Consider the following 17,573-nt stretch of genomic DNA (forward strand, 5'->3'; position numbering starts at 1 on the left):
TGACTTGACTCTTTATATATGTTTATGATTTTGGTTTGAACAAAATATTGTTATTAATTTTTCTTCAAGTCTAGTAAGGAACTTTCTTCTAATCGTGTCCATGCTGCAGGATAAATTATTTCTATACATTTATTGTATTTCAGTTTCCTCAAAAAAGCATGAAGCGCTGTAACCTATAGAGAATTGTGCGATTTACTCAAAGAGAAACCTTCTTATTGAATCTGTCTTCTCACATAATAAGCAAACAATTCCACAGTCTTATCATTTCACATTTTTGCCCTATTGATCCAGGAAGCCAACCCTTATCCCCCTGAACAAAAAAGTAGGAGCAAACTCCTAAACGGCTTAAAAAAAACCAGCATGCGGCTTTGTTCTGTCTCGACTCATTCAACACATTAGCATTTAACTCAAAGCACTCCATAACATTAATTAAACAGTGTTGGCCGTCAGGGCCACATTGGGCTATTACTGCATGGCTTTAGACTAATGCTTGTTGCTGCATGACAAACTAAAACTTGTTTTGTTGTGTTTTTGCAGAGAACACTACAGACATCATTGGCGATCCTTTAGAAGGTACTTCAGTGTGGTACTGGAACAACACTGATCTGGTGAGTGTTTCCTGTTTTTATTGCTGTGTTGAAAAACTTATTTTTTCAATAATCTTTGACACTTTTCTATTGATATGTGTCCGCAACGCAAAATCGTTTTTATTGATAGTTTAGTTTGTAAAAATACTCTGTTAGGTAAAAGTCCTGCATTCAAAATCTTACTTTAGTAAAAGTACAGTATTAGCATCAAAATACAGTTAAAGTACAAAGAGTAAAAGTACACATCATCTGCAGCCCATTTCACAATATTGTATATTGTATCACTGGATTATAATTGGTGATGCATTCATGTGTTCATCACTTTAATGTTGCAGCTTGTAAAGATGCTGCAAATTTCAGCTACTTCATATACTTCTGTGTAGCTCAATATGATTGTACAAAATAATTAATTAGTTGAGTTATATTTTGTTTTGATGATCTGAATCTGCAAAGTAATTAATGTTGTCAGATAAATGTAGTGCAGTAAAAAGTACAATATTGGCATTTTGATATAGCGATCACTCATAGAGCTTTACAACACATGTCTGCATTCACCCTTTCACACACATTCATACAATCAGAGGCTACCATACAAGGTGCACATCAGCTCGTCAGTCGGGATAACCACTCACACACTCACACACACACACACTCAGGCCAGGCCATCAGGAGCAATTTGGGGTTCAGTTTGTTGCCAAGGACACGTCGACATGCTGACTGCGGATCGAACCACCGACCTTCTGACCACTGGACGCCACTCTACCTCCTGAGCCACAGCCGCCCAACATGTAGTGGTGTGAAAGTATTAAGTAGTATAAAATAGAAATACTCAAATACAATTTTTAGGTACTTGTACTTTAATCAAGTACTTTACTTGAGTAACTGTATTTAGTAACATTCCACCGCTGTATCTCATCTATGCTGTAGTGTACTGTATTGTTCAAACTGAAAGACTTTGGTCTGACAGTTGTGTTTGTAGCTCAACAATGTTACAAGGAAAATACAACAGATAAGAACATTGTTTCTTGTTTTGAGGTCAATGTTACACTAAGTTTGATTGTGTTTATCTCTGTTTACTCCGAAACACTGTCAGTCTGCTCTTCTCGGCCTCAGTATCTATCCCAGCTTTGGTGGGACGCTTATTTGCATAAATAACTTTCTTTCTAATCACGATGCTCTTTGTTTCCTCCGTGCAGCCGTTGAACGCCACGTGGTCGTCCCTCTCAAAGACGGAGTGCTTAAAGTACAATGGAGAGCTGGTGGGGAAGGCCTGCGAGTTTGTGCCAGACATCTCCCTCATGTCCTTCATCCTGTTCTTTGGTACTTACACCTGCTCCATGTGTCTGAAGAAGTTCAAGACGAGCCCATTCTTCCCCACCACCGTGAGTAACCGTCAGCCACGTTAAGTTAATTCCATTAGTCAAGGAAATTAATTAGGTGTCCAAATGTTTGAACAGCAGGTAACGGAGAACAACTTTGTCAAGTGTTTGTGTTTAACTTTCACCCAGGTGAGGAAACTCATCAGTGACTTTGCCATCATCCTGGCCATCTTCATCTTCTGTGGAGTCGATATGCTCATAGGAGTCGATACTCCTAAACTTATTGTGCCAACTGAATTCAAGGTGAGTCTCTTCCTGCCTCCTCAGCGCTCCTCCTCTCAAGTCTTCTATTGTGCTTCATAAAACTTCAGAAGATTCCAGTTTAATAAAAACACATGAAAAGTTACAGTACGAGGTGATGATAATATAATACAACTTAGACAAAACAATAAAAGTAATTGTTTGCTGTGATGTTATAGAGATAGTTTTAAGTAACTACAGTATGAATTCCATTTACGAAAACTGTGACGAAATATGTATGTCAACACCGACGTCATAAAACACTAACTGTGACGATACCAACATTCATTTTGTTAGTCCTCAGTCCTGACAATTGTGCTACTATGATGCATAAAGTTTGCGTGTTGCATATCTAGCGGTGCAGATTGGCCAGTTTAGGTGAGACTGACCCGCAGCACGCATCACTAATAAGCACAGTCAGGAGGACTCGGAGTAGCAAAGCTGCATTCTTAAACATTCTACCTGCTTTTGTCATCAGATAAAATCTTATGTGAAATAAGTTTGACTAAAATGACAAGATGCTTTGCTTTGGCGAAATGTTCGATATAATCTGATGCCTGCTTTTTTTAATGAATTTTAAGTTGCTTTGGACAAAGAAAATCCTCCCACATGAATGTAATGTAAATCATACTAACCGGTTAGAAAATGATCAGCAGAAAGCTGAAGTGATTTATATTTTATGAGCGAACAGTGAAAGAGACGAGCGACCTACATCATATTTCACACAAGCTTCTGTCGTCCTCCCTCACAGCCAACAAGTCCTAACCGAGGCTGGTTTGTGCCCCCGTTCGGAGGAAACCCCTGGTGGGTTTACCTGGCGTCGGCTCTCCCTGCCCTGCTGGTCACCATACTGGTCTTCATGGACCAACAGATTACTGCTGTGATCGTCAACAGGAAGGAGCACATGCTGAAGGTAATTAAGAAACCTTACTGACAAAACGTGGCTTCAAAGCCACGTGGTAATTTGTGACCCAGGAGATGAAAGACTTGAAGACTAAATGTCAGCACTGTTTAATACTGTATGTGAGTGAGGCAGCGGAGGGTTGGGAGTCATTTCTGTCGCGCTCTTGTACTACACATGGGAGGGTTTGCATTACAACAATTGGCTGTTCTCAGAACCTGCCCAAATATTAGTGCAGAAAAACTTGCATTATAAATTGCTGTGAGATGCTTAAATCTGCATGCTGTGTTTTTAAATTTAAAAATATTCCACACAAAAAAAGATTTCTTTGCAGTAAAACAATCCTTTTCTTTCTGTTTGTCTAACTTGATTTATGCGAAGTGAGGATTTTCATGCTTTTCCCACAACATGCTGCAGTTTGTACAGGACACTGGCTACCTTCACACTGTAGTTAAATATTGTTGTCATTCTTCTCACAGGAGTGAGAGATGTTTCATGGCAGTGACTGAACACAGTTCGGTTCAAAAAGCATCCACTTGAAATGTTCAGCGGGTCACTGCTGAAGTTCAGCGGTGTGACTCGTTCCTTTAAAGATAACTAGCGAAGCTACTGTAATAATCAGCATATTATAAACACATCAAAGAGCTTTGTGTGGAGTTGCAGGTTTGCCTATGTCTTCAGCAGTGCTCTACATACGGTCTATGTCTGAGCATGCACATGCATGACCTTTGACCTTGTGTTTGTTGTCTGTACCAGAAAGGGGCAGGTTACCATCTGGATCTGTTCTGGGTGGCCGTTCTGCTAATTGTTTGCTCCTTCATGGGTCTGCCATGGTACGTGGCCGCCACAGTTATCTCCATCGCTCACGTCGACAGTCTGAAGATGGAAACAGAAACCTCAGCTCCTGGAGAGCAGCCGAAGTTCCTGGGTGTGAGGTAGGACTGGTACAAGATGTTCGTTTTACTAATGGATAATGTATTTAATTTTTCATTTGGATGCACATAAAATACACGTAACGACAGACAATCATACTGACGAAGGTTTCATTTTTATTTTTAAATGCACAAATTCTTACTGCATTATACAAGGAAGCGATGTAAGGGATGAGTAAGGGAAGTCTGATTCATAGTACATTTTATTTAATTAATTTAATTGAATGCTTTATAACAATAATCATAGCACATAAAACTTAAAAGTATAATAATACTTCATAATAGTTGGTCACAAACTGACTTGTTTTGTTGTTGCAAGGAGCATAGTGTATTACAATTCCCATAGAGCAACTTATAATCACATTATGGACCGGGTGCATTTATATAGACCTTTCTATTCTATTCTCAAAGCACTTTTAAAACACAAGTCAGCATTCACCCATTCACACACACATTCATAGAGAGCCCAGACTAGGATGTGCGTTGTTCTTGAAGTATTATGATAAATCTCCTTATGTCATTATAACAAATACTTTATAATGTGTTCTGATTATGCTTATAAAGCATTATGAAGTTATGAGTGCTTATAAATATGATTATACAGATTAGAACACATTCCTAAGTATGTTTAGAATGCATTATAGACATGGGCCTCATAGAAAGTGTTACCAGACGTTACCCTGTTGCTGTAGCACCATCTATAGGTTACACATTTTACGGAATTGATTTGAGAAGTTATGTGCACCTGTCATCAACATTTGGTTGTTATGTTATAGAAAGCAGAATAGCAAATAAAACACAAATGCCTCGGGGACTCAATATTTCATCCAGCAATATAGTTAAAGACTAAGAAAAAGTTGGTGGATTGTTGGAAACAGTTTTTTGCTCATTTAAATAATGGACTGTCTCTCGAGGCAGAAATGTGTTTACTGACAGATTATCTTTGACGCAGGCGATCCAGGAAAATAATGTTTAGCTTTTACAAAACACAGTTCAAGTTATAAGACAAAACATGAACTGCACTATACATTAAATAAATTGTTACACTGTCGGCACCACATTGTGAGTGAGATGAGTAAATTGACTAAATTTTAATAATCTGATTTGGGTCGTGAGTTAAGCTTCAAAAACATTAACACAGCTATTTAATTTAATCCTGACTGGTAAAATATTGTTTATTACTGTCTCGTGTTTAAAAGCACAGGTCAACTTTAGAGGGAAGTGAATTAAAGAAGAATGACATTAATCTCTTGCATCGACTGTAGTGGGAGAAAAATATCTTCTATTCCTCTGCTGCCCATTAGTGACTCCACGTACCGCAGTTAGGTGGCATTAAAAAATATTAAAGCATTATGTTTGAACATTTTCTTCCTGTTTTTAGAGGGTTTTTTCGTGTCTGTTTGGTGTCGTCCTCCAGAGCCTCCTGATGTGTCAGCTGAACTAACAAAGTCTTGACAACATCGACACCAACTTTGAACTTCCTACAAATGTTGCTCTTTGTTTTGGCTCAACTGAATGACATTTGGGAAATGATTGATATCCTCAAGTTACCATTATTCAGGCTTTTCTGGGATGTTATTATTGTATGAAAAACATCCTACAAACGTCTTGAAATGATACCAACAAGACATTAGAGTGCTGTTCTTGTGACAACTGTATTTATTCCCTCTTTCATTTCTTTTGTTGTTGTTGTTGTTGTTGCAGGGAGCAGAGGGTCACTGGTGTGGTTGTGTTCATCCTGACAGGACTGTCTGTATTTATGTCTCCTATTTTAAAGGTAAGTAATCAGATTGTCTCGTGTTGTTAGTCACTTAGTGTCTCAAGTTTCTTCCTTCTGAAATGACTGTGGCAGATGTTGGAAACAAACACCAAAACAATGAATGTCACTAGACTCTGTGATAGACCTGCTAATTTACAGATTCAGTCAAAGACCGACTCTCAACACAACGTTTGCAGTTTGCATGATATTATGTAAAGCAAGTCAATCAATCACAAAAGGACTTCAAAATGCAATAACTGCTATATTTCAACACAGACGGACAAAAACAGTTCTGGGAATAGTGGTCGGAGCACTAATGTTTTTATTATGAAGAGGACATACAAATAAAGAAATTGTCAAAATAAGGTAATTAGTTATTAAAACATGTATCTTGATTGAGCTAATTGATTCTGAAAAAGAAAGATAAATAAGCTTTTATTTCTGTATCGTCATTCCACAAACCTCTAACTAAGCTCTTAGTATAGATAAACACTCATTAACCTTGTCATTCTTATGTTTTATTAAGAAACGCTATGAGTGTTTGTCATTGAGGGGAAATTCAGGAATAGTTTTTGCCCAAACCTGTGGGTGACAAATGGTTCTATAAACGTGTTATCATTTATGTTTTTAGCTGGTCAAACTGGTTACCTCACTAAGGTTAGGACACGAGCCCTTTCATCCCACATAATCATATTCTTGTAGTCGTTCCAGGTTCTGTTATAAGATGGTAATTGTGCATCATATCTGTAATAAATAATTATTCTTGAAGGAGCTTTTGAGCTGGAACGGCCGATTGGTGTTTTTTCCACAATAACCTTAAATATTCTGCTTGTATTACTCAGATATTACAAAGCTTGAATGTGTGTTTGTATGAATCATGGTCTTCTAAACATGTGTTTTTAAAAATGTGTTTAAGTTTACATTTATGTGCACTTATGTTTTCTCTCTGTTTTCTCTCAAAGTTCATCCCCATGCCTGTGCTGTATGGAGTCTTCCTGTACATGGGAGTCGCCTCTCTCAATGGAGTGCAGGTAAATGATGCATTCCACTTATCATTATCCTCCAACGAACACACGTCATGTTAGAGGTTCCTTTGAATAAAAAAAGGTTTAAATGCTACTGAGTTTCCAAGAACCAACGCACGCCAGAGACGGGCTGTTACTCCGTTACTGATATATTCTTGCATGCAGTGCATCCTGTCACGTGTACTTTCACCTCTTTCTGTCTGCAGTTTATGGATCGTCTCAAGCTGCTCCTGATGCCAGCGAAGCATCAGCCGGACCTGGTTTACCTGCGACACGTTCCCCTCAGGAAGGTCCACCTCTTCACCTTCATCCAGATCCTTTGCTTGGCTCTGCTCTGGATCCTCAAGTCCACTGTGGCCGCCATTGTATTCCCTGTCATGGTAAGAGACATTTGTATTAAGACTCGTTTTTGTCAGTTAAAAACGACCAATAATGTCAACTTTAATTATCTTTATGATACCAACATGTAATCAGTATTCAGTATCTATGAGGCTAAAACTATAGTTATTCTCACTATTTATATTTTGATAATAGTTTAGTCTGTGAAAAGTCTGTCACAAGTTACAATAGTCTGAAGTTTCCTCTACATAGTTTATTTGTACAAAGTCTTGAGCTTTACAGGACATTTTTCTGAACTTTCAGCTGCATCTGGTGGCTCAGTGTCATGTGACCTTAGTGCTGAATTTTGGTCATGTGATAGCACAGTGTTTCTCAGATAGGGGTACAAGTACCTTGCAGTACTGCACGTTGTATTTGAGATTTTCATATTTTAATTGTATTTTTATGTTAATTAAAAAAATATCACTTGTGCATAGTTTCTAAAATAATTGAACTATAAGTTCAATAAAGCACATTTTGGTGGCTCAGCGCTGTAGTGCCTCTTTGTAGAGACTTCTTTTCACTATAAGTGTTGCGCTGGTCTAGTGGACTTGACTGAAAAATGTTTTTCAAAGGGGGAACATTGTTGATAAAGGTTTGAGAAACAGTGTGATAGAAGGTGCATATCTGTTAATGACGGCCTCAAGGGAAAACTCTGTGGACCTTGTGCTATTTCCAATAATAAGGCTTGTATTCATTTTAAAATGTCAAGTAATAATAATAATGTCATAATGATACGTGAATACAAGAGAATAAAATGAATCTTGGTATATTTGTAACTGTAGCCAGCATTCAATCTATTCTCATTTTTAATCCGTTTTCTGTCAGTCGACCACATCAATAAGCAACTTGTCATTTTAAAGGATGAGTGTAAAATCAGAGCGATTGGAGATAAAAACAGCTAAATCCAGTCAGCTCGACATGAACAGACTGAATTATGGCTCCACTGCATCACGCTGTGTACAAATGATAAGTTAGATGTACGTGTTAGAGGATTGTTTATACGAGTGATAAACTAGTGACGACTGTCATAGTGTCTTTACACTATTACAGTTCAGGGTCATTCAAGACTTCATAATATGATTTATATTGTAGTTATTGTATTTAGATGTGCTTCATTTATCATTTGTGTTAGTTAATCTACCTAAAAGTAAACCATTTTAAAAAGTATAAAAAAGTACAAAGTATATTAGTCATTTTAAATACAATGTTGTGAATTAAATGCATATCATTAAGCGTTTAAAACTAGCAACAAATCTGTTTGATTGATATTAGCTTTTACATCATTGAACATTTAAAATAATGTATTTTATTAAGATGTGTATCAAAGTCTTTATTAACCTCTCTTTTTACATTTAATTATTATTTTTTAAAATGTCAGCATATTTACTCTGACGTTAAAAATATACAATTTTGCTGTATTTAAACTTAATTTAATGGGATGGAAACTGAATATTAATTCAACAAATGTCTGTCAGAAATCCCCTACCAGTCCACGTTAATCCCCTTCTCGCTCTGCTTTTAGATCCTCGCTCTGGTGGCCGTCAGAAAAGCAATGGACTACATGTTCTCCCAGCATGAACTCAGCTTCCTGGACGACGTCATCCCAGAGAAGGACAAGAAGAAGAAAGAGGACGAGAAGAAGAAAAAGAAAAAACGAGGCAGCATAGACAGTGACGCTGAAGACGTAAGGGTTTCGAATTTAAACACATTACTCTGGAATGCAACAAGCTAGTATCTTTGTAGAAACAAGCAAATTCCTTATTTTTCTCCTGCGTCCTATTATGTGTTTTACATGTCAGCCCATTCCCACGTCTGTCAACCCCACCAACAACCCCCAAGTTTCTGCTTCCTTTGCAGCAGCATGTTCCATTGACTGTTGTATCCACTGGCCAACCAAATACCCAGGACTTCAGATGTCATTTGCATAACAGTCAGTTATATACTGTAAATATTAGGGGTGTGAATTTTACGGTATCTCAGGATTCGATTTACAGGATTCTCTATTCAATTAAAAATCCATCCTGGGCTCAGTGCATGGGGGCGCTAACTTCAGGATATATTCCAGGTGTGTCAAATTATGGCATGAAAGCAGAGTAAAGTGTGCAGAAGATTACGTTTTTTGTATTTGATTATGTTATATCAACTGATGTACTGAAGCTTGACATCAATGGGTCAAATAGTTATCAGATTTAAGGATGGATGATCCTGAAAGAAGAAGAAAGCTCCTTTGATTCTTACAGACAGGCAGAAATCACATAACTGATTTTCCAACCGCGCACAAAATCTCTGTGCCATGTTGCATTGTTTCTCTCAGCTTAGGCAAAGTAATGAATGAATGAATGGAGCCAGAGGTTCAAGCTGCATCAACACTTCCTGTTATGTAATCAATAGTTTGTATTTTCAGCGGATAGAAAGGGAATGCAGGTCGTGTGTGTGTGTGTTCGCTGATGCTGACTCACTGACACCCCCAGTAGTCCAGTCTCAGGATGTGTGTTTCCTCTCTCCAACAGTCTGACTATCCTTACAGTGAGAAAGTTCCCAGCATTAAAATCCCCATGGACATGATGGAGCAGGAGCCTTTCTTAGGTGATAAGGCCTCGGACAGTGAGTAGACCCAAACTACCGCAGCAGCTTCTTCCTCTTGATCCTGACTGACTCCTGCTCTGCGTCTTCATTCAGTGTCTCTGACCACTTCTAGAGTTTGTCTTTCACTAACTGCATGATATTAATCATTCCTTTGCTTTTTCTCTTTCTTTCTCTTTTACTGCAGGCCTGCTCTCCTGGAATTAACTCACTTTCTTTCATTTCTCTTCTTGGATTGTGACGCTATGGTTTTATTTGTCTTTTCTCTTTTGAATTCTTGCTTGTTTGTTCTAACTATTTTTTCCTCTTTCTGTTTAACATATTCATTGATGATTTCATGCCTTTATTGTAGCCTTCGCTATTTAAAAGACAGATGCAGATATTTCAGCTTTATGTAAAAAGAGCCTGTACAAAACAATCATCTAATTTAAGCCTTAATATGGAATTGTGTTTGTCACGCAACAGTTAACATTTAAATTGTATTTACTACATTAAATCAGCTCACGAGCATTCATTATACTTTGTTTGTTATATTATCCAGTATTATTTACCACCAATAAGTATTCCTAACAATATCTTTAGTACAGGAACGACAAAGCTTAACTGCATTCTTTAAAACTTCTGCTGTGAAGCTTTTCAATTTGGTTTTAACGCTTATCTTTTTCCCTTTTCTACTAAATTTAGGAGGTATTGTCAATAAATAAACATAATAACTTTAAGTAGACGATGTAATAGATTCTGAACATGAGTGTGCAGGTTGTCAATCCAATCCAAAATCTTCAGCAGATGATTTCACTGGTTCCTTGTCTCTGGCGTTTCTCACTCGTGTTTGGTTATGAGCTGCTGGTCTGAATGTATGTGACACATGCTCATTAATGGCTGGGTTTTGTTGTTTCCTCTGCAGGAGAGAAGTCTCCATCATTCCTTGACCGACACACATCGTGCTGAGCAGCTTCGCTACTACCAGGCCAACTACCTGTCCAGGTGAGATGCAGCTTCCCTAACGAGCCGAATTAAATGGTGAAAAGGGAGCAAAGCGAAATATCACCGGCAATGATTTTCTTTTTCAATTCATTCTTTGATGACAGTGGCATCAAAGGTCCCAAAAGGTCAGAAGGCAGACTGACATAATGATAGTCTGAACTTTAAAGGTCAGCTCGGCTAATTAACTTACCTATGACAAGCAGAGGCACCACGTTTCAGCTCGGATGTCTACTCGCTCTGGACTTCATACCTGCAGTAACTTTTTTATTTTTGGTTATGTACCCAACATTGTCATCCAGTATCATCACCTTTTAAGTTGCTATGGCGAATATGCTCATTTACACATCCATCCAGCAGTTATGGAGAAACATTAGCATTCATTTGAAGTCGTGTTTGTGTCCACCTGATGAATGTCAGTCCAATATTCTCTCTTTTTGCTCTGTTTTTGGTCTCTACCAACTCCTGAGGGAAATATCTGGCTCGCTGCTAAATACTCAACAATGAGCGTCAGTATTAGTAATATTACTAAAGTAATAAATACATGACACAATCAAAATAGCCGTTACGAAAGTACCTTTTTCCATTTCAGTTAGTATCGGCTATCAGTGGGTGTGTGCTCATGAAGGAGTTTACTTCTGAACTTGTCTGTTGTTTACACAGTTAAGGGGATTTTAAAAATGGCGGTTTAATGACGTACACTTGTGTCACTCATGGTTTATTTTTCTTGCTTGGAGAGTACCTATTGTGATACAGTCCCATAAAACGGTGTTCTAAGATCTAGGATTGTTCCTAGTTATTGCCGTGTGGACACAGAGAAATTTTTATTTTTTTTAAAGAAGAGGACAAAATAATAATTATATACAGCAGGGGTGTTCAACTAAATTTCTAAAAGGTCCAGTTAGAGAATATTTCCGCGAGCAAAGGTCCGGAGCATCATAATGTCTAACTTGCGTTATGAATTAGTGTGATATATTGAAGTAGCCTAGTAGCTGTATCAACGTCAAATCTAATAAAGAAAGTACAATTTTAAAACATTTAGAACCATATTTATTGCCACTTAACATTGAACTATACAGATGTATATATATTACTGTAGATATGTATAATGTTCTTCTCGGGCTTCATTTAAAAATAAAATTTAGAAAATAAATAAAATAGCTTTTGAAAGATTGTGCATCTTAAAATAAAATGTTTAATCTTAGAAACATAAAATAAAGTATAGCAGCAGCTTGAGTTTCCCTTTTTCTTTAACTGTTTCACATCTTGATTTAAGTCTCAACTAATGTTAGAATAAATCAGTCTCAACACATCTTAACAGTTTAACAGTTTAACGCAGGCTAGCACATCCTGGGTTAAACTGTTCTCTGTGGCTGATGATGCTGACAGGTGGCCTGTTTGCTTTATTTTGTCACAAATCAAAATCACATTGGGCTCTTAGTGCTTATTTTCTGAGCCCTCAGTTCAGACTTGAGAGGGTCAAAAATGTTGTGCTTTGTCTCATAGTGGCGTTTCACATCACCACTTTAATGAGCACCACGGTCTCTGAGCATATGAGACACTGGTGTTGTGCTCCCAGTGGCAAGGATGAACATGAATGAGTCCATTCTGGGTTGAAAGCTCGGTTGACTTCTCTCTTCCTGGAGAGCGCCATGAGTAGTTATTGTTCTCTCCCTGTCTGCCGTTCACTCGTCTCTTCGTCAGTGTTTATCTCCCTTTCTCCGTCTTCCCTCCCTGTATCGCTAACTCGTCTTCCCGTCTGCCTCTCACCTCTCGCCTCTCATCTGTCTGTATTCAGAGTCGCAATGTTTGCCGCCAGGAATGCACAGATTTGATTTGCTGAGTTCGGATAGGTCGGCGTCCGGACTCGGTTCGCGGTCCGCCTGTTAGTGACCCCTGATATATATAATATATATATATAAAATATATATATATTTTGAAATCCTTTGAAATCTGAAATCATAATTTATTTATTTTCTTCTTTTTATTGCCCAGCACTATAACCTTGCAAACATCTTCAAATGAGAAGTACCTGCTGAATAACAAAAAATAATTGTTGAGGTAAAAATGAGTACGATGTAAATTACAGGTTTTCATTAATAGTTCAAAATATGATATATGTTCCATGATTTCGATTGATTAGTCTTTCTGTGTAACCTGCATGCTAATATTAAAAACTAATAAAACTAATATTTGGCCTCAACTTAATCTTGAAACTCATCATCTGGGGCTGAAGATTTTAGATTTCATTCAGACAAAAGGAACGAGCCACATTTAGGGAACAGAGAGAAACATTTAGAGAAGTAATGCTGCTCAGTCTTTGTGTCAGCAATGACGTCGTCACTGTTACTAGATCAGAGCGCGCGTGTGTAGCGTGATGAATACACATTGTGCTTCACTGATAGGAGCTTTAGAGGAGACAATCAGCCTTAAAGAGGCAGAACAAGCCTTGTTGGGGTTTTTTTGGAAAATATTTCAAGCAATGATTATGATGCTCAAGAAGAGATTATGTTTCTCCATCATGATGACCAGGATCCACTGGTACGCTCCTGTATTACCCCATCTGCTCCACGATTGTCGTACCAGCGCTGATGGAAGAGGATTAGTGTTTTGGGTCAATGTGTGAAAAAGCAGCTGTGATCGCAGCACATCTGTGATGCCAACAAACAACTTACAAGATTTGTTTTTCTAATTGGTCTTCAGCTGTAGAGATCAAACTGACAGGTTGGCTTTTGTTCACATGGCTGGTGACTAAAAACAGATTCTACCCACAGAAAGGCAGTCTCTGTGAACATAACTCTTTCTATACCCTTTATTTTGTCATTTGCCTACTAAAGGACTAAAGCTTAAATTGGCTGCACGCTGACCAAAACACAGCCTTAAATGTCCTGATAGGAATTTCAGATAAAAGGAGAGAAAAACTCACATTGGAATAGTTTAGTTTGTACCAATATATGGAAACACCTTTTTATTCTGCTGTTTATATACATTTCTTTGTAAGACGATTGAGAGCATTGCAAAAACCAAAGTCCCCGTATGTCCTCACGTACTTGGCCAATAAAACTGATCCCGAGTTAGATCTCATGTCACTGTTTCAGTGATCTGGCCACGAGTTCATTCGAGTCAGTGATATCGGATGGGGCATGAATCTGGTAGTGATGACATTAGGCTCTAATCCTGTCCCACTAAATCTGAAGCCAAATTGCTTTGAGCTCAGATGACCTCATGAACCATCAAACCACAATCACTGGTTCTATTTCTGCCTTGAGAGAACAAAACACGATGTTGTAATGCAGTTATGATTTATCTCAGTAATGCATTCAAATACAATTTTTATAAACTACACGACACAAGTTACGTGACTGGAGTCTGGAAGTGACTTCCTGGAGTCTCCACTGAATGACAACTTGTTCTGGTCAAGAAATAGTCTGCTTCATAACTGCCTGTAAAATCGTCGTTGTTACAAAGTTTTTGTGCAAAGTAAAGAAATTAAATATGAGATGCATGAATACAGTGGTGGAAGAAATACTCTGCTACCACTAAAAAGCCCTGCATTCAAAATGTTGTGCAGCCTAATTAAAAGTATTGGGATCCAATGATACTTAAAGTTCCAAAAGTAAAAGAACCATTTTAGGATGATGTCCTATTATTAGATTGTAATTATTGTTATTTATACATTGTGTTATCACTTTAATGTTGACGCTGGTAAATTTGTGGCTAATCTTAACTACTTTATGCAGCTTAATATGTAATTATATATCATTCATTTGTTGATTGGATGTTGTATTTATATTTTTGACTAAATTTAAGTTACTTTTCAACAGTGCATAAACTGTATATGGAACCGTCTGTAGATTTCCACTGGTAGGCGGACTTTGCCTTCGGGCTAAACCAGGCCAGCTGTTTTTTGGCACTTTATGGTAAAACAATCCGGTGCTGGCTCAGCGTAAAGACAAGAAAGGATCTTGTCATGTAACTCGCAAAGAGAGCAAATAAGTGTATTTCCCAAAATGTCAAACTATTAATTTAATTGAACACTACACTACATCCCAGCATGTGTCCTAACAATACAATCTTTTTGTGTTCCAGCCCTGAGATGAGTCCGCTGAAGTCTGTGCCTCAGATTACAATAGACATGGACCCAGACGATGATAATTCCTTCTACTGGAAGAGCAGAGGATCGGAAACGTCTCTGTAGGGCACCGAAACACCGCCAGGCAACTCTCTTTTACTTTCCTTTATAAACGATATTCTTTTTAACTCCAAAATCCTCTCCACGATTTCAAGACTTTGTTCTGAGTATGTCGTAGAGAAAAGAAAGGGAACGCACTAAGACAAAAAATAAAGGTCCAACACATGACACAAGGAAACGTATTTTCTAATAGCCATTTTAAAAGCATTTCTGTCCTCACCTTCCTCACCGCTCCACAGTAGGCTGATAAATGTAACTCTTACTACTCTTCTATGCAACTCTTCCCACACATCAACAGAAAATGCCGCAGCTCTGTGACCATGCATTAAATCGCCTCCCTGCTCTTTTTTTATATAAATATATATAAACATCACCTTTCTGAATGTTTGTATACATTGATTTACTCTAACAACATTTTCCTGTAGCAGGAAAATTATGTTTTTTGTTTTTTTTTATAGCTCTACCTCTTGTTTTAGATTTAATGCTTATTATGAACAAATGCAACATGTTGATTTTTGACGCAGCATGGACTTTTGATATTTTCTCTCTCTTGTAGAGTTGAAATGATTCAAGAGATTCACTGTATTATAGCTTGTGAAGGAAATGTGTGCAAATAGCTTATTTTCAGTTAATTAACAGTTAATTAACAATGCATATTTGTATGCAGATGAGGTAAATATTTGTATCATCACTTTTTGATGCAGTTTTGATTGCTCCACCTTCTCTTTCAAATCTTCTGAATCTTTCTTTCATGTTCACTTCAAAGCTTTTGTTACTCTTTTAATCATTTCTTCATTTTCTTTTCTTTTTTATGATTATTTTGTGTGTATGTAATGTTTTATTATGTCCTTTTTTTCCCCTTTTGTGGGTAGAAAACAGTTCAGTGATACATAATCATCGGATTTTCCTCAGCCAAACTTAAATTCTAATAACTAGAAATGCATTTCATATAATTGCTTGTGCTACACAAACTAATTTACCTAAGTGGCTTATAAGAGATCGATTCAGACTGAAATGATTATTGTGACGAGGGATTAAGAGAAGGGAAGCAAATCCATGTAAACGTCAAGCAGCAGGTTTATTTCTTCTTGTCTCGGCTGCTGTTCGAAGTAACTGATGTGAAAATTGGATCACATGTTTTTATTTTCATTTTATATATTAATGGTTTGGATTTTTCGAGTCTATCCTAACACAATACTTGCATGCAATGCTTTATGTACATTAAGGGAGTTATTGGTCGCTGTTATCATTGTTCCTGTACAGGCGGTGACGTGTTCCCTTTGACGAGCAACTCAACTGAGAGTTATGCATCCATAGTTAGAGGCTGGCAGTCTCTAACAAGTCTGAAGTTTGCATCTTGTTTGTGTTAATTGCGCCTTGTTTTCACATCGCTCTGAGTACGTATGCGAGTAAACTCCTCCTTATGTTTTTTTTTTTCCCGGTCCATAATTTTCCTTGAGTATGTTGAAATATTTTTACTTTTGCTGCGTATTTTGAACACAGGAAGTTGGCATTTTAACTTAAAATTAGGCTATTTCATGCAATTCAGTCAAATTGTGTAATTGTATAATAATAATAAAAACTAGTTGAGCTAGTTCAACACATTGTGAAATTAGTAAAATTAGTTAAATAAAAGTCTCGGTAATGCTCCAGGTACATATTCCATAAACACTGGATGGCAAAAAACACACAAAATCTACTTTTCTCTCATCTCTGCGGTGGCTTTTCTATCCACCCGTAGATAGATGCATTTCCTTGCGCTGAACACTAGGGGGCGGACTCCGTTTACTATACAGAATTACGGAAAACGAGTGTAAACGAGGCGTTAACCGTTGCTCCAATTGGACAGTCATTTCCTCACATTGACACTATATTAACGCACGCTGAAGTAGTTCAACTGCCAAGCTACAGTATGTGGCGCTTTAGTTATATCATTAAGAATTGCGAACCTGCTTACAGTGCTTTTTTTACATATTTTAGTGGAGAAGAAAATCACTATATGCTTCATGCGAGAAACAAAACGACTGCAATTGGTTCTTGCGGGGTTGACACTCATTTAGATAAACCTTTCACAACTAACCAGCGTCCCCACTGGGCGCCTCGAGTCTTGGTGGGTGACGCCAACGTGTTTCTTTTTTAGGTCCAGTTAATAATAATTGAATTAAAGGAATCTTGTTGGTTTCCGGTGTTTGAATCTGTATGGGTGAGAGGCCTAAGCCAAAACAAGTGGGTATCAAGTTGTGTGGTCTTATGGGAAGTGTCGTGTCTACAGAGGGAGTTTCATATTCACAAAAGACCGTAATGTTGGAGGAAACCTATTTGAGTTGTTTCTCTGGCCTCATCACCACCACTTCTTTTCACAGTGTAGTTGCATTAGGAAGATATCGTCTCACGTCCAGTATGGAGAGGAGGAATGATTACAGTGAACAATAACTTAATATGCTAGTACGTAGACTTGTAAAAATCCAAACTCATCCTTAAAACAAAACATCCACAGTTTGTTTTTAGGACTTAATCTCAATCTGCTCTATTGAGGCAGAACATGTTGTACGAACATTCCTGCAGAGTTCCCCGTGAGTCCACACAGACGCATCCAGAAAGAATCAAACCTTG

General features: G+C 37.7%; 1 protein-coding gene across 3 annotated transcripts in view; it reads left to right on the forward strand.

Annotated features, from left to right (window-relative positions):
* The window catches only part of slc4a4a (solute carrier family 4 member 4a), a 65,677-nt gene that overhangs the window by 47,486 nt on the left and 618 nt on the right, over positions 1-17,573 (forward strand). For 2 of the 3 annotated variants that reach the window (XM_029439023.1, XM_029439024.1), the window contains 12 exons: positions 538-608; positions 1,784-1,969; positions 2,096-2,209; positions 2,958-3,119; positions 3,864-4,042; positions 5,744-5,816; positions 6,761-6,829; positions 7,030-7,203; positions 8,727-8,888; positions 9,715-9,808; positions 10,692-10,771; positions 14,858-17,573. The exon at positions 14,858-17,573 is cut by the window's right edge and continues 618 nt beyond it. In XM_029439023.1, the coding sequence (XP_029294883.1) occupies positions 538-608; positions 1,784-1,969; positions 2,096-2,209; positions 2,958-3,119; positions 3,864-4,042; positions 5,744-5,816; positions 6,761-6,829; positions 7,030-7,203; positions 8,727-8,888; positions 9,715-9,808; positions 10,692-10,735 (1,328 nt within the window). In that variant the 3' untranslated portion in view covers positions 10,736-10,771; positions 14,858-17,573. The remainder of the gene's footprint in view (positions 1-537; positions 609-1,783; positions 1,970-2,095; positions 2,210-2,957; positions 3,120-3,863; positions 4,043-5,743; positions 5,817-6,760; positions 6,830-7,029; positions 7,204-8,726; positions 8,889-9,714; positions 9,809-10,691; positions 10,772-14,857) is intronic. The other variant, XM_029439025.1, reaches the window with a different exon arrangement.

Source organism: Cottoperca gobio, chromosome 9 (assembly GCF_900634415.1).
Source record: "Cottoperca gobio chromosome 9, fCotGob3.1, whole genome shotgun sequence".
Classification (NCBI taxonomy): domain Eukaryota; kingdom Metazoa; phylum Chordata; class Actinopteri; order Perciformes; family Bovichtidae; genus Cottoperca; species Cottoperca gobio.